The following is a 26,020-nucleotide window of genomic DNA, read 5'->3' as shown; positions in this document are numbered from 1 at the left end:
TCTGATTTTCCGTAAGCAGTGAGTGGGAGCAGAGGACAGGTAGATGGGAGAATGATAATTGGGAAAAAGATGTTGGCGTAAGTGACGAGTGTATTCTGATGACTAGTATCAGTGTGATGTCAGGTTCCAAAAAGATCTGACCTTTGCAGTTTCTGTCTCTTGCTTTCCTCACAATGCTCTGCTGCAGTCTTCATTTTGAGAAAAATTACTCTACGTTGTTTGTTTTAATTTTTATTTTATTTATTTATGTGGTTGCGCCGGGTCTTAGTTGCGGCATGCGGGCTCCTTAGTTGCGGCATATGAACTCTTAGTTGTAGCATTCATGTGGGATCTAGTTCCCTGACCAGGGATCAAACCTGGACCCTCTGCATTGGAAGCACAGTCTTAACCACTGCGCCACCAGGGAAGTCCCCTCTACTTTGAATCTGAATGTTCTTGTGAACTGATGGTTAATTTTACAGTTTGGAATTCTGAATATGACTTTAATTACTGTTCTTTCAGAATTTTAAATTCTTTATTGAACAACCAGTGTAGTTAACAACAACAACAAACCTCCTCCAACAGCAAGCATACCAGTACTTAGTGTGACTGCTTCCCTAGTGTTATCCAAAGTCAAATAACAGTATGTCTCCAACTTTATATATTCTGAGACAAGACCAAAGTAAATATATTTTATAATCAAAGTGTTAAATGATGCTGTTTTCCAAAGCCGCTTTCACTGTGAATGTCTGTGTTTGTGAATCCTTAAACATCATAGTTTCTTGCCAGAGAACATTATCTTAACAAGTTGCATATGGCCAGCACATTACCAGTAACCTGCTAGTGCTCGCTCTGACAGCATGTGCAGACCTAGAGAGGAGAGCTGTTTGCTCTCTACCGGGAATCTTTTATGCATGTCTCAGGTTGAATAAAGGCTGACACTTGCTTTTGGAAAGCTTTATGGTGTTTTGGGAAATTACATCCAAGTTTATACTTAGTATTTATGTATGTCTGTCTTACCTACTGGCTTTTAAATCCTGGGGGTACAGACATGTCTTATTTTGTTTTTTTTATTCCATACTACCCTGGCACTGTGCCTGGCACCTAAATTTTCAACAAATGTTAGGAAGATGGAATTGCATCTTACTTTGCCTAATAATCTCCTACTCAGGAAATATAAGAAAAATCAGCTCTCATGAGTGCATAAATTATGTTTTCTGTCTGTTAAACTAAGGTGAAGATGTTAGAATTATAGTCAAGATTAAAGCAGATATCTTATTATGAATACAGTCAGCCCTCAATATCTGCAGGGGATTTGGTTCCAGGACCCCTGGGGACCATGGGTTCTCAAGTCCCTTATATAAAATGACATAATATTTGTATATAACTTATGCACATTCTCTCGCATACTTTAAGTAATCTCTACATTACTTATAATACCTAATATAGTGTAAATGCTATGTAAATAGTTGCTGGTAAGTTTTGCTTTTTGGAACTTCCTGTATTTTTAATATTTTTGATCTACTTGGTTGAATCCTCAGGTATAGAACCTGTGGATTGTTTTTGTTATTAAATTTTGAAAGAGTATATCAACCATAAGAGACGAGTGCTGGGCCATGAATCTTCTCTGGTGATAAAATTGTATAGAACTATACACACACAAGTACATGTAAAACTGGTGAAATTTGATAAACTGTCTGGGTTGTAGCAATGTCATTTTCCTGTTTTTGACATTGTACTCTAGTTATTTAAGATGTTACTGTTGAGGCAAACTGGGTAAAGGAGACTTCTTTGCACTATTTTTACAATTTCCTATGAATCTATAATTATTTCAAATTAAAAGTTAAAAAAAAGTGCTGGGTCAACATTTTCAGAAATGTAGATAGTGATTAAAACATTCGATCTTATTGTTGCCACCTTATAATTTAAATAAATCCTCTTAAAGTGTTTTGAGAAAGGGAGATATTTCTGAGGGGTGCCTAGGAAAATATTATCAACCTTGAATTCCACCACAGGACTCCTCCTGTAGGTGACACTGTTACTAGTTAATGGGAAACTAAGATAGCAGCATCAGATTAGATAAAGAAGAATCCTTGGTACCTTTACACATTATTATCACAGTAATGATACACAGCGTTGTCACAATAACACCTGGGTAGTAGTATTATCCCTCTCTTACAAAAACTTAATTTAGACATGTTGCCTGGGAAAACTAGTGGTGCTAGAGGTGGTATCTGAACCCATTTCTGACTCATTCAAAAAGGCCCAAGCTCTTTCTAGTTTACCAACATGCTTCCTTAGAGAGGTGGCCACAAACACAGCAGGCACTGTTAAGTAAATACTAACATGAGTGGCTAATAAAATTTCAGGGAAGAACTAAAAAGTTATATGAAAAATTATCAGAAATTATCGTCAGTAACTAATAGGATCACATGATCCTGACATAAGAACAAAAAAAGGTATCTTTATTAGAGTGTCAGATTATGTTAAGCATCATTTAGCAAATTGAGAAGACTAATGAAACCCATAAATATACACACCATTGGTGAGCCTGAAACTAAAATGTGTATATCAGCCAGTTCACACACTGACACAGCATTGCTAAAATCAGAGGATATGCGTGAGGAAATCCAAAGCCAACTAAATGTCATTAATCTTGTTAATATACTTTCCAGGTTTAGGAATGGGACTATTTATACAGAGATTACATCAAAATTTAGCAGGCTTGCCTCTTGCTTTGGGGGACTTAGAGCCATTTTAGGATCCCCTGACTCTAATAATGACAAAGTTAAAATTTTCGGAAGGCACAGATGGGCTGCTTGTGAAGCAAACAAACAAGAGGTTGAGCTAGAGTAACAAGGGGGAACATCCCATAAAATAAAATGTGAGGGAAGGTCTCTCTCGCTTAAGCTGCCCTTTCAGCTGAGCCCTAAAAAATGGAACTGTATTAGCCATGTGGAGAGCAAAGACAAGAGAAAGAAGGTTACAAGCAAAAGGAAGAACATGAGCATAGGCTCTGATGTGAGAAAGGAACGGAAAGAAGACAAGTGGCTAGAATGTAGCAAATGAGGGGAGAAAGTGGTTTGAGACAAGATTGGAAAGTAAGGCAGAGGCCAAGGTGATACAGGGCCTTGTCAGCCTTGTTAAGGAGTTTGATTTTATTCTAGTGCAACAGGAAGCCTTGGAGTCTAATGAACAGGAGCATGGTGATCCAATTTGTGTTTGAAGAGGATTGCTTTTGTAGTTGTGTGTGTTCAGATGAGGCAGAGAATTAGAGACTACTTAGGAAGGTATTGAGAGAGGCTGAGCTATGCCTTAGAAAGAGAGAAATGTTTTTTTTTGTTTTTTTTTGTTTTTTTTGTTTTTTGCGGTGCGCGGGCCTCTCACTGCTGTGGCCTCTCCCGTTGCGGAGCACAGGCTCTGGACGCGCAGGCTCAGCGGCCATGGCTCACGGGCCCAGCTGCTCCACGGCATATGGGATCTTCCCAGACCGAGGCACGAACCCGTGTCCCCTGCATTGGCAGGCGGACTCTCAACCACTGTGCCACCAGGGAAGCCCGAGAGAAATGTTTTAAAAACCAGTGTCTTAACACCACAAAGGTTTATTTTTTGCTCACAAAACAGTGTAGTTAAGTTGGGCTCTCTCCTGGGCAACTCTCAAGTGGTATCTTGAACATCCAGGCTCCACCCATATTCTGACACTGCTGTCTTTAATCCACGGCCTTTACAGTCATCAGGAAAGGGAAGAGCAAGTATGGATGATGGTTTAGGGGTTTCAGACCAGGCCTGGAAGTGATCTAAACACTTGGGCATATACCCCTGTGACCAGAACCCATTCACATTGGTTCAATTCTAACTGCAAGGGAGGCTGGGAGATAGCATCTTCCTAGGCAAGGAATGATGATCGTCTTGACTTGGATATAAGCAGTGGAGATGGAGAGAAGTGGATGAATTCTTGCTTCCCCTCTTTTAATTATCTCCTTTCATTCTCAGTTGTACTTATGTGTTCCATAAGTACCCCTCAGTGCAGTCAAATTGGACTCCTAGCACTTCTTCCAGCTTGTCCTGCCTGGTATGCCTGTGTTTCATAACGCTGCTTGTCTTATGAAATTGAAGGCCCGACTCAGATGCCACAGTCTCCTCTGATTCCTTTCAGACAGGAGTCATTTCTTATGCTAAACTTTTATAGCGGTACTTTGTTTTCTCTCTTTACTAGATAAATTCCATTAGAGCCAGTACCTTGCACATTTATCTCAGTTTTCTCAAGAAGTTAGCACAATGATAGGCATTTAATAAAAGTTTGCCAAATTGAATGAAATCTGCTTAATCTGATTATTGCTTCTGTTAAATGCAAACTCTCTGAAGACAAAACTGTTTTGTTCACTCTTGCACTCCTAGCACCCAGCGTAGTAGGCATTCAGTGTATGTCTGAGTCAATGAATGGGTATTTGATATAACTATATAGAATACAGTAGAGTCACAGAACATCCATGTTTACTTGACTCACTTAAATTCAACTGCATATGCAGGAGATGGAACAATTTTAACGTGTCTGTGATTCTGCTTGCCCTTTGGCTCAGCCATGCCCTGTGTGCCTTTGTGAATCTGTTGTTCCCTCAGTCTTTTTCTCATTCACAGCAATCAGGCTGCACTGACTATGATTCTAATGTTTAAAAGGACAGTAATTTTGGGGGTACAATATAACCCTTAAATGTAGGTAGCTTCATTCACATTAATCTGAAGAAATAGAAGTCTCTCCCAATGCTGGAGAAAAAAATCTAGCTATTTTGCATCTAGTACAACTACTATCCTGTACTTTATTTATGGGCATCTTAAGAAGCTTTCAAGGATAATTTCAACTTTATACTGTTTTTGCCTTGCCTGGTATATGGTCAGACCACTCAAGATGGCTGTTCTCTTGCTCTCTATACATCCCCTGCTCGACCAGTCCCTGCTTCATCTACACCCTGCTCACATGGATGGCCTTGCCCCCTGGCCCAGCTTGTGATTCTAGTTCTTAGGCCAGAACAGCTCCACCTGCTAGTTTATTAAAGGGAAACATCAGCCCTTGTGATGGTCATTAATCTGAGGGGCTGTGAGGGATGTGCCCCATTTGCTGGTTTCTCTGGTAACTGATGAGCCAAGCTGACATCAATTTCCCCTATCAGTGGTAGCCTCCTTCTTCCCCTAGTAGTGAAGATTGCTGCCATGACCTGCCTGCTGTCTGCCATGCACCGGTGGGTGTTGCTCCAGGACCCTTTTGCTGCGGACATGTAAGGTTCCCTTTCCAATAAACCACTGATGTCTCTGTCACTGTCTCTTGGCTCTTTCTTCAGTCTTGAGGCTTGGCAAATACAGGGCTTGCAGGCCTGTGGGGTGCAGCTCAACACCTGCTGACTGGCTGTAGCTCTAACATGGTGGAAATGGCACTTAAAAGAGCTGTTTCAGTTGGTGCTTTGCTACACACCATTTGTATGGCCTTTCTAAACCTGTTTTCTTTTCTGTGAAATGGTGAAAATGCCTACCCCACAGTGTTGTTAAGATTTTAATGAGGTAATTGTGAGAATGTTTTGTAAATTGTAAAGCATCATGTAAATGAAAGTGGTTTTACATGTACCTCAGTGACACACTGCGTTTGCTTATAATTATCGCATTTTTCTTCATTCTTGTATTGTACTCAACGTTACTTCTATGTTAATAGAACTTCTATTTCCTTTATGATGCTTTGTCCTGTTATGGCAAAAAGGAAATGTTGCTTACCTTTTTCATTGAGCTTTTTAGGAGGCATCGAGAAGCTTAGACATTGCCAGTTTACCTTGTGGGCTGATGAGCACCTGGAAGAAATGACATTGGTATCAGGCAGCACAGTGGCTGAGCAACCATGCTGCCTCACACTGCCTCAGGTCCCCTGGGGTAGCCGACCAAGGGGCACTCCTGAGTCATCCTAGTATCTTATAAGTGGTGAAAACAGCCTAAAACTCTGAAGTTTCTTCAACTGATTCTCTTTATTTGATCTTTCTTTTTTTGGTTCTGTTCTCCAAAGGATGCGTGCAATGTAATTTTTTTTCCCCTCTACCAATGCTGCTAAAAAACCCCCAGAAGAGGAGAGAAATCTAGAGCCTGTGCATTTCTTTTCCTCTATTGCATCTACTTATCACTGAAGTGAGGCAGTTTCTTTTGCCGTAAATAGTCTATCTTTGGATCAGCAAAGCCAGCATTGTCATTGTGCTCTGCTGGTTAAGTGCTTTATTGATCCATTAATTTACCATTTATTAACTGAGAAGGAATCAGGCTTCTCAGTCCTCAATATCACATTGCAAATAGTTCTTGTTTTTCAAAGACTGGACTTTGCCTGCATTTTCTTTGAAAGGGCAAACTGGGATTTCATGTGGAGATAAATATGATAAAGCTATTGATTGCATTTGTGCTAAGGATAAGAGGAGGGGTGCTTCCCTAAGGCATTATGTCTGTGTCAGATGAATGATTGCTATAAAGAATAAGGGTATTGCCCTGCCCACTCAAGCCTGGGAAACCTGCTGAGCTCCCAGGTCAGGTCCCCTGCCCTCCAAAGAACCCTCCAGGCCACGTGGGTCCTGGGGGCATAGGAGGGAGGCCCTCCTGGGGAAGAACAGGAGAGGCAGGCGGGAGGGGCCCTCCAGGACCGGAGGAGCAGGAGTGGGAGAGGAGCAGAGGGTGTTTGCCTCACCCACTAGGGCCCACAAAGCCTGCTGGGCTCCCAGGCCGGGTCTCACACCCTCTGAGACCAGAGGCACGCCTGGACCCCTTCTGTTCCATTGAGCCTAAGCCCCACACCCCCCAGGGCCTTTTCCAGCCCTGTGGGTCCTAAGCATAGGCCCCACCCACTGCCCACACCCCATCCCTCCCTAGGCCCTGCCCACCACAGCTAAGGCTTTTTCCACCTTTTTTTTTAAGTTATTGTGGTTCTGTTTTACCTTCTGGTTGTTGTTTCATCTATATTTTTATTTTTTTATAGTCTTTCTAACATATCTGTTAGTTTCCTAGTCTAATTTTATTTTTTACTCTTCGTTATTTTATTTTATTTTTTTTTGCCACCCCATGCGGCTTGCTGGATCTTGGTTCATGAGCTGGGGGCCATCGAGCCAAAGCTCCTGTGGTGGGAGCTCCGAGTCCAAACCACTGGACTAACAGAGAACCTCAAACCCCAAGGACTGTTCATCGGAGGTCTCCCGGTGGTCCTCATCTCGGCACCGAGACCCAGGTCTACCCAACAGCCTACAAACTCCACTGTTGGAAGCCTCAGGCCAAACAACCAGTAGGAGAGGAACACAATCCCAACCATCAAAAAAAAAAAAAAAAAAGAGAGACAGCAAAAAAACATATCACAGATGAAGGAGCAGGTAAAAACCTACAAGACCAAATAAATGAAGAGGAAATAGGCAATCTACCTGAAAATCAATTCAGAGTAATGATAGTAAAGATGATCCAGAATCTTAGAAATAGAATGGAGGCATGGACTGAGAAAATACAAGAAATGTTTAACAAAGATCTAGAAGAACTAAAGAACAAACAAACAGTGATGAACAGCACAATAACTTGAGATGAAAAATACACTAGAAGGAGTCAATAACAGAATAACTGTGGCAGAAGAAAGAATAAGTGAGCTGGAAGACAAAGTGGTGGAAATAACTGCTGAGGAACAGAATAAAGAAAAAAGAATGAAAAGAATTGAAGACAATCGCAGAGACCTCTGGGAGAACACTAAACACACCAACAGTCAAATTATAGGGGTCCCAGAAGAACAGAAAAAGAAAGGGTCTGAGAAAATGTTTGAAGAAATTATAGTGGAAAATTTCCCTAACATGGGAAAGGAAATAGTCACCCAGTCCAGGAAACACAGAGAATAAACCCCAGGAGAAACACACCAAGATAGATATTAATCAAAATAACAAAAATTAAATTCAAAGAAAAAATATTAAAAGCAGCAAAGGGAAAAATAAAAAGTAACATACAAAGGAATCCCCATAAGGTTATCAGCTGATTTTTCAGCAGAAACTCTGCAGGCCAGGAGGGAGTGGCAGGATATACTTAAAGTCATGAAAGAGAAAAACCTACAATCAAGATTACTCTAGGGGCTTCCCTAGTGGTGCAGTTGTTGAGAGTCGGCCTGCCGATGCAGGGGACACGGGTTCGTGCCCCGGTCCGGGAAGATCCCACATGCCATGGAGCGGCTGGGCCCATGAGCCATGGCTGCTGAGCCTGCGCGTCCGGAGCCTGTGCTCTGCAACGGGAGAGGCCACAACAGTGAGAGGCCCGCGTACCGCCAAAAAAAAAAAAAAGATTACTCTACCCAGCAAGGATCTCATTCAGATTCGACAGAGAAATCAAAAGCTTTTCAGACAAGCAAAAGCTAAGAGAATTCACCACCACCAAACGAGCTTTACAGCAAATGCTAAAGAAATTTCTCTAGGCAGGAAACACAAGGGAAGAAAAAGACCCACAAAAACACACCAAAACAATTAAGAAAATGGTAAAGGAGCATACATATTGATAATAACCTTGAATGTAAATGGATTAAATGCCCCAACCAAAACACACAGACTGGCTGAATGGATACAAAAACAAGACCCATATATATGCAGTCTACAGGAGACCCACTTCAAACCTAGGGACGCATACAGACTGAAAGTGAAGGGATGGAAAAAGATACTGCATGCAAATGGAAATCAAAAGAAAGCTGGAGTAGCAATACTCATATCAGATAAAATAGACTTTAAAATAAAGACTGTTATAAGAGATAAGGAAGGACACTACATAATGATCAAGGGATCAATCCAATAAGAAGATATAACAATTATAAATGTTTATGCACCCAGCATAGGAGCACCTCAGTACATAAGGCAAATGCTAACAACCATGAAAGGGGGAATCGACAGTAGCACAATAATAGTAGGGGACTTTTAACACCCCACTTAAACCAATGGACAGATCATCCAAACAGAAAATAAATAAGGAAACAAAGCTTTAAATGACACAACAGACCAGATAGATTTAATTGATATTTATAGAACATTCTACCCGAAAGTGGCAGAATACAGTTTCTTCTCAAGTGCACATGGATCATTCTCCAGGATAGATCACATCTTGGGTCACAAATCAAGCCTTGGAACATTTAAGAAAATTGAAATTGTATCAAGCATCTTTTCTGACCACAACACTATGAGATTGGAAATCAATTACAGGAAAAAACTGTAAAAGACACGAATACATGGAGGCTAAACAGTGTACTACTGAATAACCAAGAGATCACTGAAGAAATCAAAGAAGAAATAAAAAAATACATAGAAACAAATGACAATGAAAACACAATGACCCAAAACCTATGGGATGCAGCAAAAGCAGTTCTAAGAAGGAAGTTTATAGCAATTCAATCTCACCTCAAGAAACAAGAAAAATCTCAAATAAACAATCTAACCCTACACCTAAAGCAACTAGAGAAAGAAGAACAAAGAAAACCCAGAGTCAGTAGAAGGAAAGAAATCATAAAGATCAGAGCAGAAATAAATGAAATAGAAACAAAGAAAACAATAGTAAATATCAATAAAACTAAAAGCTGGTTCTTTGAGAAGATAAACAAAATTGATAAACCATTAGCCAGACTCATCAAGAAAAAGAGGGAGAGGACTCAAGTCAATAAAATTAGAAATGAAAAAGGAGAAGTTACAACAGACATTGCAGAAATACAAAATATCCTAGGAGACTACTACAAGCAACTCAATGCCAATAAAATGGACAACCTGGAAAAAATGGACAAATTTGGGAAAGGTACAATTTTCTAAGACTGAACCAGGAAGAATTAGAAAATATAAACAGACCTATCACAAGTAATGAAATTGAAACTGTAGTTAGAAATCTTCCAACAAACAAAAGTCCAGGACCAGATGGCTTCACAGGCGAATTCTATCAAATATTTAGAGAATAGCTAAAACCAATCCTTTTCAGACTCTTCCAAAAAATTGCAAAGGGAGGACCACTCCCAAATTCATTCTATGAGGGCACCATCACCCTGTTACCAAAATCAGAAAAAGATATCACAAAAAAAGAATATTATAGACCAATATCACCAATGAACATAGATGCAAAAATCCTGAACAAAATACTAGCAAAAAACATAATAAAAGGATCATACACCATGACCAAGTGGGATTTATCCCAGGGATGGCACAGATTCTTCAATATACACAAATCGATTAATGTGATACACCATATTAACAGATTAAGGAATAGAAACCATATGATCATGTCAAAGATGCAGAAAAAGCTTTTGACAAAATTCAATGCTGATTTATGATAAAAACTCTCCAGAAAGTGGGCATAGAGGGAACCTACCTCAACATAATAAAGGCCACATATGACAAACCCACATCAAACGTCATACTACATGGTGAAAAACTGAAAGCATTTCCACTAAGATCAGGAACAGGACAAGGATGTCCACTCTTGCCACTCTTACTTAACACAGTTTTGGAAGTCTTAGCCACGGCAATCAGAGAAGAAAAAGAAATAAAAGGAATACAAATTAGAAAAGAAGAAGTAAAACTGTCACTGTTTGCAGATGACATGATACTATACATAGAAAATCCTAAAGATGCCACCAGAAAACTACTAGAACTACTAAAACTAGTAGAACCAAATCAATGAATTTGGTAAGGATACAAAATTAATACACGGAAATCTGTGGCATTTCTATACACTAATAATGAAAGTTCAGAAAGAGAAATTAAGGAAACAATCCCATTTACCATTGCAACAAAAAGAATAAAATACCTAGGAATAAACCTACCTAAGGAGGTGAAGACTTGTACTCAGAAAACTATAAAACACTGATGAAAGAAATCAAAGATGACATAAACAGATGGAGAAACAGACCATGTTCTTGGATTGGAAGAATCAATACTGTGAAAATGACTATGCTACCCAAAGCAATCTACAGATTCAGTGCAACCTCTATCAAACTATGAATGGCATTCTTCACAGAACAAGAACAAAATGTTTTACAGTTCGTATGGAAACACAAAAGCCCCCAAATAGCCAAAGCAATCTTGAGAAAGAAAAACAGAGCTAGAGTAATCAGGCTCCCAAATTCAAACTATACTGCAAAGCTACAGTAATCAAGACAGTATGGTACTGGCACAAAAACAGAAATATAGATCAATGGTACAGGATAGAAAGCCCAGAGATAAACCCACACACCTATGGTCAACTAATCTATGACAAAGGAGGCACGAACATACAGTGGAGAAAAGACAGCCTCTTCAATAAGTGGTTCTGGGAAAACTGGGCAGCTACCTGTAGAAGAATGAACTTAGAACACTACCTAACACCATACACAAAAATAAACTCCAAATGGACTAAAGACCTAAATGTAAGACCAGACACTATAAAACTCTTAGAGGAAAACATAGGAAAAACACCCTTTGACATAAACCACAGCAAGATCTTTTTTGATCCACCTCCTAGAGTAATAAAACTAAAAACAAAAATAAACAGATGGACCTAATTAAATTTAAAAGCTTTTGCACAGCAAAGGGAACCATAAACAAGACGAGAAGACAACCCTCAGAATTGGAGAAAATATTTGCAAACAAATCAAGGGACAAAGGATTAATCTCCAAAATATACGAACAGCTCATAGAGCTCAATATCAAAAAAACAAACTATTAAAATATGGGCGGCGTTGGCCAAAGTAGGTCACATGGCCAAGCCCAGTCAGTGTAGGAGAGCAGTATCAAAAAAAAAAGAAAAAAGAAAAATGGGCAGAAGACCTAAATAGACATTTCACCAAAGAAGACATACAGATGGCCAAGAGGCACATGAAAAGATGCTCAACATCACTAATTATTAGAGAAATACAAATCAAAACTACAATGAGATATCACCTCACACCGGTCAGAATGGCCATTATCAAAAAATCTAGAAACGATAAATGCTGGAAAGGATGTGGTGAAAAGGGAACCCTCCTGCACTGTTGGTGGGAATGTAAATTGATACAACCACTATGGAGAATAGTATGGAGGTTCCTTAAAAAACTAAAAATAGAGCTACCATATGACCCAGCAATCCCACTACTGGGCATATACCCTGAGAAAACCATAATTCAAAAAGAGATGTGTACCACAGTGTTCATTGTGGCACTGTTTACAATAACCAGGACATGGAAGCAACCTAAATGTCCCATTGACAGATGAATGGATAAAGAAGATGTGGCACATATATACAATGGAATATTACTCAGCCATAAAACGAAACAAAATTGAGCTATTTGTAGTGGTGTGGATGGACCTGTCATACAGAGTTAAGTGAGTCAGAAAAAGAAAAACAAATACCATATGCTAACGCATATGTATGAAATCTAAAAAAAAAAAAAAAGGTACTAATGAACCCAGTGGCAGAGCAGGAATAAAGATGTAGACATAGAGAATGGACTTGAGGACACAGGGGTGAGGGGGAAGCTGGGGTGAAGTGAGAGTAGCATTGACATATATACACTACCAAATGTAAAATAGATAGCTAGTGGGAAGCAGCCGCATAGCACAGGGAGATCAGCTTGGGGCTTTGCAATGACCTAGAGGGGTGGGATAGGGAGGGTGGGAGGGAGGCTCGAGGGAGGGGATATGGGGATATATGTATGCATGTAGCTGATTCACTTTGTTGTACAACAAACTAACAGCATTGTGAAGCAATTGTACTCTAATAAAGATGTATTTAAAAAAAAAAGAATAAGGATGTTCCAGGTGGTGGGATTATTGCATCACACATTTTTGGGACTACACATGCTTATGTATACAATTAATTTATTTTAGATAACACATTTTTGTTAATTTTTTTCTTGTTATTAAAAGTAATACATATCATAATACAAGTTTGGAAATTACAGAAAATAGAAAGTCTGAATAATTCAGAATCTCATTACCCAGACATAGTACCTGATTTTTATGTACGTTTTTTTGTCTTGAATGTTTTAGAAAAAGCATTTTATTATATATCCCATTAGAATTAAGATTAAGAAAAACAACTACCTCTTATTCGTAAGTGCAATCAGAAGGGAAATTGACACAAATAATCAACAACAGTAGCCACATAAAAAGTAATATTGCATTGTTATCTGTCCAGATCTTCCTCAGGTCCTCCCTCCTCTTTTCTTCCCCCCCCCCCCCCCCCCGCGACATCCCCCTCACCAGTCTCCTTCCCCCAACCTCCTCCCTTTCTCTACTTCCGTTCAAGGAAGATTCACCTTCCTGATGATGTTATGCTTCTAGTGTTTCTCACACTATTTCAGCAATTTCTCCTATTGCAGCAAAGTATGAGCATGTTCTCAAGAGGTCTGGGAACAGTCTTAAAGTGTCAGCCATAAGTCCCCAATTTCTTTGTATTCTCTTGATTTATCATAAAGGTTCCTGTGAATTTTGCTTTCTAACTTCTTTGTGTTCATTGTATTATAAAATATTATATTAAATGTCTAACTCTGAGTAAAATTCTCCAGGAAGCTGTGCCACATTTATCAACTGACTTTAAACTCTCTCTGGCATATGGCTGCATCCCCTGAGGGTGCACGTTACCCGAATTTGAGAAACCTGGACTCTTTAGATAAGTTTGTATTTTCTAAGAATACATTATTAAATAGAAGAATTAAAGGAGTCATATATATACTAGATTTCCAGTGATTATCAGTGGAGAGATATGGATCATGTCTTCCTAGAGGGAAGTGTCAGAATCATCTGGAAGCTTTTTTCGGATTTTGCTCTGCTTCCTTTTCAGTTTGAGAATTACTGCACAGTGAGCTCCTGTTCTGATTGGAAAGTGAAAGTGTTTTAATCCTCAGTAGTATTGGGCTATAAAAAAGGATGAGGACCACAAGTTTTATTTATTTATTTACACATACATACATATATGTGTATATGTATATTTGATTTATAAGGTTAATGATTTATATTCTGAAATCTATTTGAATGAGTAACTGAATTGAGTTTTCCGGTCTTATTATTTATTTTAGCCAAATGTGATATGATGAATTCAGTTACCAAAAAAAAAAGGCCTTGAGTTGTCTTATTTCTGCTATCCCAGTCTGTTGAAGTTTAGGATTTAGAGCAACCGTGGTCCTGAATTAGAAAATTATTCTGCTACATTAGAAATGTTTTGCTCTTCAAGGTATCCTCAGAGCTCTAATCATCTGACCATTTGTTCCCAGTAGGGTGCCTTCAGTGCTTTAAGCTTTCCTTCTATTTCTTTTGTTATGTGCCCTCCATCCTTCTGCTTCCTGCTGCTGGTCTCAAGTTATCAGCATCATAGTAACAAACTGTTTCTTATTTTTGGACCAATGGCATATGCTACATTTTCTAAGACATACAATACTATGATAAATGTAAGAAAAGAATTCCATCATCTGACAATAAAAACTGTTTAGGACCATGTCTATTGCCACGCAGTACAGGCAGAGCATTTAGCAGTAGCTGTCTGAGTACTCCACACAACAGAGCAGATGCTGCCTCGTGGATAGGGACTCCACCTTTCAGGAAAGAAACATGTCACTCTGTGGGAACCTATGAGAACCTCAATTTCCAGAGTTAGAAAGAGGTCCAAGGTCTGCTGTTTCAGTTCTCAGGTGCAGGGTTTCAATCCTCATGTGCAGGGTTTCAGTCCATCTTCCTTTCATCCTTTGTGTTTTCTAAAGCCCTCTACCTCTGACAATTTGGGAAGATTTAAGCTGTAACATCGATAACTTATGTCAACAAAAATAGGACCAAAATAAAAATTCCAAGGTTTTATAACTATGCCTTTCCCAATTACTTTTAGCTTTTTAGTTTCCTTTTCTACATCTATTATTTTTTTTGGGGGGGGGACTTAAACAAAAGGTAGGTTCTTGTGAATCTTTCAGCAAGTATTAGTACAAATAAACATTTATTCTCGAACTTTTTAGAGTACTATTTAAGGGTTCTGCACCCACAATTCCAATATTTTTTTCCCACACCACCAAGCAATTCTCTGACGCCAGCTGGATTCCTAAAATTTAACTCAATTCTGACACCATCTACCCAGAGATAAATAGCATCAGATTTCACAGGTTAAGGACTCATTCCCACAAGACTACCTTCCACTTTAGATACCAATTACAAGTCCTAGTTGTCATGTGTACTTCTGACTGACTGGCTATAAATTGGAGGTTGCCATGACCCCGTCCTTGGGTTTGATTAACTTGCTAGAGTGGCTCATAGGCCTTGGGAAGCCAGTTTTCCCCCTAGATTACCAGTTAATTACAAAGGATATAACTCAAGCAGCCAGATGGAAGAACTGCATGTAACAAGGTATGAGGAAAGGGTGTGTGTGGAGCTTCCATGCCCTCTCCAAGGGCACCACTCTCAGTACCTCCACATGTTCACCAACCTGGAAGGTCTCTGAATCCCATCCTTTTGGGTTTTTATGGAGGCTTCATTATATAGGGATGATTGATAAATCATTGACCACTGGTAATTGATTCAACCTCCAACCCCTCTTCCCTCCCCTGGAGGCCAGGGGTGTAGGACTGAAAGTTCCAACCCTCTAATCACATGGTTGGTTCCTCTGGTGACCAGCCTCCATCCTTAGGTGCTTTCCAAAAGTCACCTTATTAACATAAACCCAGTTGTGGTAGAAAGGGGTTTGTTATGAATAACAAGACACCCATTTCACCTTTATGGCTCTGAAGTGATTTCAGGAACTGAGGAGTAGAGATCAAATACTATAACAAAAAATGCTCCCACTGATCTTATCTCTCAGAAAATTTCAAGGGTTTTGGGAGCTGTGAGTCAGGAACTGTGGACAAAGACCAAATATATATGAGAAATGTATTTTTGATCCTCTAAATGACCAAATATTTATTTCATATAAATCACAATATGGCATTCTTAGACATAAGGCATTGGTTAGATACAGTGATGAGCAAGATCAGACACGTACCAGCCTCGTGGAGCTTACAGTCTGGGTGAAATCAAATAATCAAAAATAACTATAAGTTTATAATTGATAGCATTTGACCATCTCCTTGTTGAGGTGGTTTCTTCACTTGGTATCTAGAACACCACACACCTGTTTCCTCCCTCACTGGCCACTCCTTGTTTTGTTTTGTTTTTCTGCTGAGTCCATCTCTTCTTTCCATCTAAATGTTGGAGTGCCCTAAGCCTTAGCCCTCGTTACCCACTCTCCTTACATGATATCATCTAGTCATATGGCTTTAAATAATACCCATTAATATCAATATGCTGATGACTCTCAAATTTGTATCTATATTCGCTATTCCTCCCTAAACACCATAAAACTTTCAATATCCCAATCCTCACATTCACTGCTTTCCATCTCAGTAAATGGCACCACCATTTACCCAGTGGCTTGGGACAGAAATATAAATTACTCTTTTATTCTTTCTTTACTTTCACAGCTTTCATCTAATCTCTCAGTAAGTTCTGTTGGCTCTACAAATTATGTCCAAATCCTACCACTTCTTATCACCTCCACTGTTACCATGCTGGCTCAGTTGACAGTAGCCTGCTAAATGGTCATCTCTTCCTAGCACCCTCATCCCCCTCCTATTTATGGCATCTGTTCTCCACTTCTTAGCCAGAGTAATCTCTTTAAAGCTTAAAACAGACCTTTGTAAAAAATCCTCCAGTGAAGAAGTGCTGATTTCAGGTCTGGGGCAGGAAATGTACAAGATGAATCTCTGAGGATAGGATACTAACAGAGTAAGAGAAATGATGAGATATTAATCCAATTTTAATCATAAAATTGAAAATGTTGCATACTGTCAAAGATAAAGGAAGGTCTTTATGAGATTTTTCTCAATATTACATTAGACTTTTGGAATTTAAAGACAAAAATGGAATAATATATAATATAAATAAAATAATAGAGCAGATTTCTTTCTGATAATTCATGTACACACACACACACAGTTTAAGAATTTTTCAAACCCACAAAAAAGTTCTAAGGCAGCATAATGAACTTTTATATGCCTCTTAACCTAGATATACCACCTGTTAACCCGGTCACTTATTTAAGTTGAACCATATATGCCCCTTTTTGACACACACAAAAAAGTGATCACATGGTTGAAACTGAATGCACACATACACATACAATACACATTTCCTTTTGCCAAACCATCAGGAAGTAGGTTTTAAGTATGACGCTTCATTATTTATCTTCCAAGAAAAAATACATTATCCTACATAACTAAAAACCAGTATCTCAACTGAGAAAAATCAATATTAATTGAATATCATCATCCATATATAATCCTTATTCAAATTCCCCTATTTGTATCATCAGACTTTTTAAAAAAGTCATACTACTAAACTAATTTAAGAGTCTGAGGTGCTGTCTCTTATAGAATAAGTGATTATGTTTACTGTTGGCTTACTCTAGTTTTTTCCTTTCGTGGTTTAGCTTCTTGCATCCGTGTTTGACAACAGCATCAAGACCTTTGGAGTAATTGAGAGTGACCCTTTCGACTGGGAGAAGACTGGAACTGATGGCTCCCTCACCACCATCACTACTTCTACCACTCCTCAGCTGCACACCCGCTTGACCCCTGCGGCAATCGGGTATGTCCTAAACAGGTGGTTCATCAGTGTCTTTCCTAGATGTGTTGTATCAATATTAGCAGAAATGTCTTTTATGCCATCCAGGTTCCCTCAGATGACCAAATGCTAAGACATAGGGATGCCTATGGGTTTCCTTGAATTAACATTGCTCTTATATATGCCTTTGTTTGGATTTACTTTTCTTAGAAAGTACTTAAAGATTATACTGTGAAATGGCAGCTTAGAGCTTGTGTTACTCGTTAATGTCAGATGTACAGTAGATTTTCTCCAAAATGAGAAGGGGCATTTGTTGCATTTACTACTAAAGAATAGATGGGACCCCGGAACAAGAACAAGCCACAATTATTTCTGACTACACTGTGCTTAAGTTTAGTGGGAACAAAACGTGTAGCTACTCCTCTTATGAAAGTGATTAATTTTCGAGGTGTATTAGGAAGAGGTTAGTGTATTTCCATCTTCTTGGGGGGTTTTTTGTTTGTTTTTTGATTTTTTTTTCCTGTATATACATTAAATACAGTTGCTTTTGTTTGTTGTTTTTCTATTTCGGGGGGGGTTGTCTTTTTTTCTGACCCCCCCCCTTTTTTTACCTGCTCTAGTTGGTTTAAAAGAAAAAGTAAATAGGGAAAAATCATCATACAATGAGCTAATTGGAACACTTTATCACTAATCCATTGCTTTGTTTTTACATTGAGATGAGATCACTAGAGCTTATTGAATCAGAAAAGCTTACATGGACTCATATAACTGGAGATGATATCCCTGATTAGTTAGTCTAAGAATTCTTAAATGTGAGACCTTGACTAGCTATAGTAGAATCACCACAGATGTTTGTTTAAAATACCCATTTGTAGGACTCACCCCAGACCTACTGAATCAGAATGTCTAGGGGTATGGCACAGAAGTCCATATGCATCAGATGTTTCTCATGCTTATCTTAGTTTGGGACTCACTGCACTATTCCAGCCACCCCATTTTACAAATGAGGAAATAATTCTAACTGAGTGAATCATCCAACTTTAGATAAAGATTAGTGACAGAGCTGGAGCCTATGTGGAAATTTTGATTCTTGCTTAAATGCTTTTGTCCTCCTTCTCCTTTGATTGTTGTTAGAAATAAATCTCACATTTGCAAAAATCCAGGTGATAGCACTTCAGGGTAGCTGAAGTCAATGAATAGATTTTAAGTTCCCATATCCCAAAGTTTTTTCCTAAAATAAGATAGAATAATAAGAAAGGAAAAATAAAACTACATAAAAGCTATGTCCTCAGCATAATTTGAAGACAAAGGATGCCCAAATCAAACTAACTGTAAGTAAAAAGAGAAAAAAGCAAAACCCCAAGGCTTTATGTAATATCTCTTATGCTCCTGCCTCACCCAGCCCTGCCACGAAGCTTACTGAAGGCAGATCAATAAAAACTGTGGGAAGAGGAAAGTTAGCCCTGGGACTTAAGGTTGATTTAAAACGAACATCAGAAAGACTAAATCCATCCGAAGAATGAAAATACTAAAAAGTATCCAGGTAGATCAGATAATAAACTACAGGGAGATAAAAATATTCATGATTCAAAACATGTAGCTTCTGAGGAAGAAAAAAGACAAAAAGGGAGAAATACCCTTTGTCAGTTGAATGGTGAAGGAAAAAAGCACATATCTGTTTGGGTCCAATCAGGAGAGAGAAACTACATAGTAATTTGAAAAGGGAAAGATGATACAAAGAATTATTACCTGTAACACAAAATTGGAATAATGTGGGATTGAAAAAGTAGAGAGAACGGTAAAGAATACAAGAATAGCAAATATAAAGTGCAGCTCCTACTCCTAGGGCTGAATTAAGCATCCAAGGAAAAGCTCCCTCAGTCCCCACCCCAGGGCTGAGTACTGACCTTGTTGGTGAGTGTATGTCCTCACTCATTGGATGGCAGGGAAGTTGCTCTAATGCCATACTGGTAGAATTTGCTGAAATATCTGCCCTCTGGAACTTGATGGAAATCTGCCCTCCGGAGTGCCAGAGAAAACGATTTACTGGAAGTGTCTTACTAGAGACACTCTGCTACAAAACTTACGGGTAGTAGGCATTGCTCTGGGAAGATATTGGTTGCTGCTGTCTGTGTACTGCAGGAGACAGGCACGGGGAAAGCCACACATGCTGGAGAAGCTTGACAAGCTGCACAGTGGAACCCAAAGCAAAACCCTTTCCTCCCGCAGGGTCTCTCCAGTGCCCTCTACTGACAAAACTCCCATGCCAGCTGGCAAAGGAAAAGAGTTAAAGGGCACAGATCCACTTTCACAGAATAGTCAATAAGGATGAATTTGGAGCTGAAAGACAATAAATGAATAATTACAGAGGGGAAAAAGGAGAAATAAAATTTAATTACCTATAAGAAAAGAGAACTATAAAATCAGAAGATGCACAATATCTCCTCTGACCAAATAAAAATCCACTAAAGTGTTTGGACTTTGCTATACTGACAGAGGAGGGCACCAGTTAATCTGTGAATCCTGTAAAACATTCCAATGCCACAAAAATGAACAAGAAAAATATTTTAAATATCCATAAAGTGTTATTTCAAAAACTCAAGAAAATCTAATACATATTTACTAAGGAAATTTCCTGTCAGGAATAAACAACTATGAAGAAGAAAATTATAAGACAGAACCCCAGATGGAACTGAATATGTTCATGCATTGAAGATATGGATAACCACCTTGGATCAGAAATTTGAAAACTAAGAAATAGAGTGAGTGTGGTGTGGGGAGGGAGAGAAGAAAGAAAAGGAAAAGATGGAGGAAACAATGAAATGATAGTTTGTTGAACTCAGGAAAGAAATGGAAGAAAAAGATATCTCACAATTGAATAAATCACAAGGTGCGCAAAGGACAGTAGACACAAATGAAAGTTTAATAAAGGGCATTGAATAAGGTCAGGGGGAAAAAAGCCCCAAGAGAATGAAAATAAAGAAATCATTTAAAAGGGCTGGAGAGAAAGTAGTGCCAATGGAAAGCCGAGAAGGAATAGCATTCATATTGTTAGAGTCCCTGAAGAAGAAAAACAAAACAATACCAGTTAAAACTGAGAAACTCAATAGCAAAAGGTTAAATAAGGAAACAGGACTAAGAGCATTTAAAAAGGTAAATGTCCAAAGGTGACCATTAGAGCAAAAAGGCAAACCTTCTAAAATATATATTCTTAAAAGTTTATAAATTAAAGTACAAAGAATACTCATCTTGTAGAGAAAGAAATATAGCAAATATAACAAAATACCCATAATTATAAAATACTATGACAGAGTTAATACCAAACATATCAGTCATAGCAATAAATATGAATGGGGACATCTATTAAAAGAAAAAGATTTTTAGTTTGGTTTATATAGCTGTATACATATGCTGTATACAAGAGATATACCTAAAAAAACATGTTTCAGAAAGGGATGGACAAAGATAAACCAGAAAAATGGAAACAATCAGAAGAGAATAACAATCCTGATATCAGACAATGTAGAATTCAAGCCAAAATAAAGCTTTAAAAGTTATAGAGATGGAAGGGTACTTTTTAATGTTAAGTTTCACAGTTCACAAGTGGGACATAGTATTTATTAATATTTAGTCACCAGAATCACAACAGTCATCTTTAGGAAGCAACAACTATGAGAGATTAAAGGAGACAAACACACTAGTAATTGGAGATTTTAATATACAACTCAGTTCAAGACTGAATTCAAGTGAACAAAGAATAAGAAATAGAAGACAAACAACACAATCAATAAGGTAGATCTTAGGCATATTTTTCAACATCTACACCCTGATGATAGAGGTTACACCTTCTGCTCAAGTACCCCTGAGACATTCACAAAAATTGATCAGTTATCAGGTCACCAAGAAAACATATAAGTTGTTTTGTAAAGCAGAAATATTACACTGTCTGATCACACTGTAATAGAACTAGAAATTGCTAACAAAAACAAAAATGTCAAAGGCCCTTCCACCAGGAAACTTAAAAACCTCCAATTAAACTACTCTTGGGTGAAAGGGAAAATACAAAGTGAAGCTATAGGAAAAATAATGATAATTAAAACACTACATATCAGAATCTGTGGTATAGGAACTTCCCTGGTGGCGCAGTGGTTAAGAATCCACCTGCCATTGCAGGGGATATGGGCTTGATCCCTGGTCCGGGTAGATCCCACATGTCACGGAGCAACTAAGCCCGTGCGCCGCAACTCCCGAGCCTGCACTCTAGAGCTCGCGAGCCACAACTACTGAGCCCATGTGCCACAACTACTGAAGCCCATGCACCTAGAGCCGGTGCTCAGCAACAAAAGAAGGCACCGCAGTGAGAAGCCCGTGCACTGCTACAAAGAGTAGCCCCCACTCGCCACAACTAGTAACCCCCATTGCACCACGCACAGCAACGAACACCCAACACAGCCAAAAATAAATTAATTAATTAATTATTTTTAAAAGTTCTTAAAAAAAAAAAGAATCTGTGGTATACATTTAAAGCCAAGATAAGAGGAAAATCGATGGCATTGAATAAGGAGATATATAATGTCAAGATGTCTTATTACTGATTATATTAATGTTGGTAATCTGGTTAAGGTTGTGTTAGGTTTTCCACTTTATATAAAGTTACGATTTTTCCCTTTGTAAGTAATAATTATCTTGTGAGAAGATACTTTGAGACTATTCGAATGAACTTGTTTTTTCATACATTTGCCTACTAATTTTAGCATCCATCTTGCCTGCAAAGTATTAGGCCCACAAGCCTACCATTTACTCTCTGAGCCTTTAGAAAAAGTTTGCTGACCTCTGAGTTACCTCTTTTTGCAGATGATATGGTAGAATACCTGGAAAGCCCTAGAGAATCCGTGTTAAAGAGAAAAAATGATAATTTATGTCCTACAACTCTTAGTTCTTAATAGAGGGAGAAAGTAAGTTCAGGAAAAGGTAAGAGGATGCTTTAGATCAGGAGCCAGCAAGCCTTATCGTTCACTAAGAGCCAGATAAATATTTGTGGGCTCTGCTGTCTGTCACCACTACTGCTGCCACTGTAGTGCTAAAGCAGACATAGGCAGTATGTAAATGAATGAGCATGCCTGTGTGTCATACACAGTATTTACAAAAATAGGTGAACAGGCCAGATGTGGCTCACAGGCCCTAATTTGCCGACCCCTACCTTAGATTATGGGGATGGGCATATGAAAAGGGTGTCCAATCTTATTACTTCTCTTGACATCTGTCCAGTTTTTCCATATATCTTCTTAATTTTTTCCCTTAATCTGCTTCTGTAATTTATACCTTGCCTACAAACACAGGCCATGTGCTAATAATACTCTCACATATATCTTTCTTATCATACTTATTCCTGAACATAATATAATTGTCTTGGGCAAGAATGCTTTCTTTCCATATCTCAAACTCCAGATTTGGATCAGAGTTACAGGAGAAGGAAGAAAATAATAATTAAGCAAGGAATAAAACTGGTGGAATAAATGCTGACAGGAACCTGAGTCATGTGGGAGGTAGCCTGTGTGGATAAGATGGAAACATTCCTTGAAGTGTGTGCTCTTACACTGAAGCACACGATATAAGGGGGAACTAGGATAGAGTAAAAATAGAGGCAGTTTCATAGGTGGAGGTGTGGTTTGTTTCCTGAGAGGTGGAAGGAGGAAATGCCAAGGAATTGGGGTAGTTGGAAAGAAGCAGAATCGTAGCTAGGCTAGGGAAAAAAGGATTTGGAAGAACATTGAGTGATTAAAATGGGGGAAAAAATGTGGAGCTAGTAGGTTGAGCTTCCTGAATTCAAATATTCCTCCTTTGCCATTCCCTTTTCTCAGGAATAGAGGGAATTCTTTCAGTAAACATTTGGATTACCACATAGCACATGTAGGTTAGTGTCCATTATAATTCCTTATGTCAATAAACAAATTATATTGAACTTATATCTGAAAAATATATCTTTTAAGTAGTCTATTTCTGAACTTTAATTACTTTTATAATAAATCCTTTCATTTGAACTATTTTGGGTCAAACTACCTTTCCACTGTATCCCAGTGTCAGAACTACAGGGAGTACTTTACAAGGCTGTACGGTTTTTCCCTGGGAGCCATTATCAGTGCTTTTCCAGTTTAACATTGAGAGTGGTGGTAGTGAAGGTCATCACATCAGGTGGAACAAGTCCCTGAAAAATCATGTTCTTTTTTTTTTAATTTAATTTAATTTAATTTAATTTTTTTATGCAGCAGGTTCTAAATCATGACATATTTATGACACCTGGGCCAGGGTGTAACCATTGCCCTTAGAGTGGTACACTGAGAAGTTGTCTATTTTCCCACTCATAATAATTGTATGTGTCAGTATAATCTGAAGGCGTTTTTTTCTGCTTTTAGACAGTGCAGATAACACTAAGAAAGGTTTCACTGTGTGCTGAATGTTGTGTTCAGTCAGCAATATTTTTTTTAAAAAAACCAACAACTAGTATGTAGAGTAGAACATACTAGTTACAGAACATTAGAGCCAGCAGGGGCCTGATCACTTAGTGAGTGATAGCTGAGAACTAGAAAAGCCCCTCATGGGCCAGAAGTCTAAGGGAGAGGTGACCAACTATGTAAATAGGACATGAAATTGCTTTGAAAGAACATATAGACAAGTGCCAATTAATATTTTCTATTTGTTGATAATCAGTTCATACAGGACCATATGAACTGTCTAACTGCAGAATTTCTAGTTTCCCCTAGAGGGCAAGAATTTCCTTTCTTCTTTTTATGTCCCTAGGGCCTTACATGTAGTAGGTACTTAGTAAAAAGTCTGTAAATGAAAAAGCAAATGCATATTGCACACTAGTTAAAAAATAAAACAAAACTGATTGATCTGATACCTGCTTATATCATTATGACACTTAACATTTTTCTGTTTATAGTTTTTGTTATTCTCTAAGAAAAATGGGTAAAGAATAGAAAATATTAAAATTCACAAAGAATCCTTGCAAAATAAATGAAAGGTTTCTAACTTTTAAAGTAATTGTTAAATTAGGGAGTTATATCAGAATTTGTATTTTTAAATCAGCTTGAAAATTCTGTTGATCAAAATGCAGTTTTAAAACTAGATAGCTAGTGGGAAGCAGCCACATAGCACAGGGAGATCAGCTCGGTGCTCTGTGACCACCTAGAGGGGTGGGATAGGGAGGGTGGGAGGGAGACGCAAGAGAGAGGAGATATGGGGATATATGTATATGTATAACTGATTCACCTTGTTATAAAGCAGAAACTAACACACCATTGTAAAGCAATTATACTCCAATAAAGATGTTAAAAAAATAAAATTAAAAACAAAACAAAAATGCAGTTTTAGGGACTTCCCTGGTGGTCTAGTGGTTAAGACTGTGCTCCCAGTGCAGGGGGCACGGGTTCAGTCCCAGGTTGGGGAACTAAGATCCCGCATGCCACACAGTGCGGCCCAAAAAAAATGCATTTTTAGTTTGTAGAATTGGCATGCCCTAAGTTTCTGAGGTTTTTTGTTTTGTTTTACTTTCTTAATTATGTATAGACTTCATCATTTAAATCCAGAAACAAAATGTAGGATAGTCCCATAATAATTTGTTTTTTGTTGTTTTTTTTTTTTGCGATACGTGGGCCTCTCGCTGTTGTGGCCTCTCCCGTTGCGGAGCACAGGCTCCAGACGCACAGGCTCAGTGGCCATGGCTCATGGGACGAGCCGCTCCGCAGCATGTGGGATCTTCCCGGACCGGGGCACGAACCCGTGTCCCCTGCATTAGCAGGCGGACTCTCAACCACTGCGCCACCAGGGAAGCCCCCATAGTAATTTTTGATTCTGGTGTTTTTAAGTTCTGCCTTATTTTCATTCCTCATTTTCAGAATTGCCAATGCCACTCCCATCCCAGGAGACTTGCTTCGAGAAAATACAGATGAGGTGTTTCCAGATGAACAGCTTAGTGATGGAGAGAATGGCATCCCTGTTGGTGTGTCACCAGATAAATTGCCTGGATCTCTGGGACACCCTCGTCCCCAGGAGAAGGATGTCTGGGAAGAGATGGATACCAACAGGAATAAGATAAAGCTTGGGATTTGTAAGGTGTGTATTTCTTGCATAGGAAGTGATCTCTCTCAATGTCTTATTATTTTTCTCCTACTGGTGTAGCAAAGTATCATGATTCTCAATTTTGAATGAGAAGTAGAACATTGTATTGCTAGTTATTTATATATTTGTAATTGCAATATTTTTGTCTAATTTTGCTCGTAATGCTCAGGTATGGACACCAAAAATTAATCTTCATCTTGTATTTTGTGGAAAAGATGAAGGTAGTTTTAAAAAAATAATCAGACACGGAGTCTAAAAGAAGAGACATATATAGAACAGAAGTTAATGGTCCTTCCAAGTAGAAGGACCTTCCTTCCATAGTGTAGACC

The 26,020-nt window shown here is 38.6% G+C and overlaps 1 protein-coding gene across 4 annotated transcripts in view; it reads left to right on the top strand.

The window, feature by feature from the left end:
* TTBK2 (tau tubulin kinase 2) overlaps window positions 1–26,020 on the top strand; it is a 145,782-nt gene that overhangs the window by 94,610 nt on the left and 25,152 nt on the right. For all 4 annotated transcript variants that reach the window (XM_027084066.1, XM_027084067.1, XM_027084068.1 and 1 more), the window contains 2 exons: window positions 17,437–17,594; window positions 25,469–25,685. In XM_027084066.1, the coding sequence (XP_026939867.1) occupies window positions 17,437–17,594; window positions 25,469–25,685 (375 nt within the window). The remainder of the gene's footprint in view (window positions 1–17,436; window positions 17,595–25,468; window positions 25,686–26,020) is intronic.

The sequence above is a fragment of the Aethalodelphis obliquidens genome, unplaced genomic scaffold (genome assembly GCF_003676395.1).
Source record: "Aethalodelphis obliquidens isolate GAN/ISIS:26980383/991018 unplaced genomic scaffold, ASM367639v1 scaffold51, whole genome shotgun sequence".
Lineage (NCBI taxonomy): Eukaryota > Metazoa > Chordata > Mammalia > Artiodactyla > Delphinidae > Aethalodelphis > Aethalodelphis obliquidens.
Note: the sequence above shows the minus strand (reverse complement) of the source record. Positions and strands in the feature narration are given on the sequence as shown.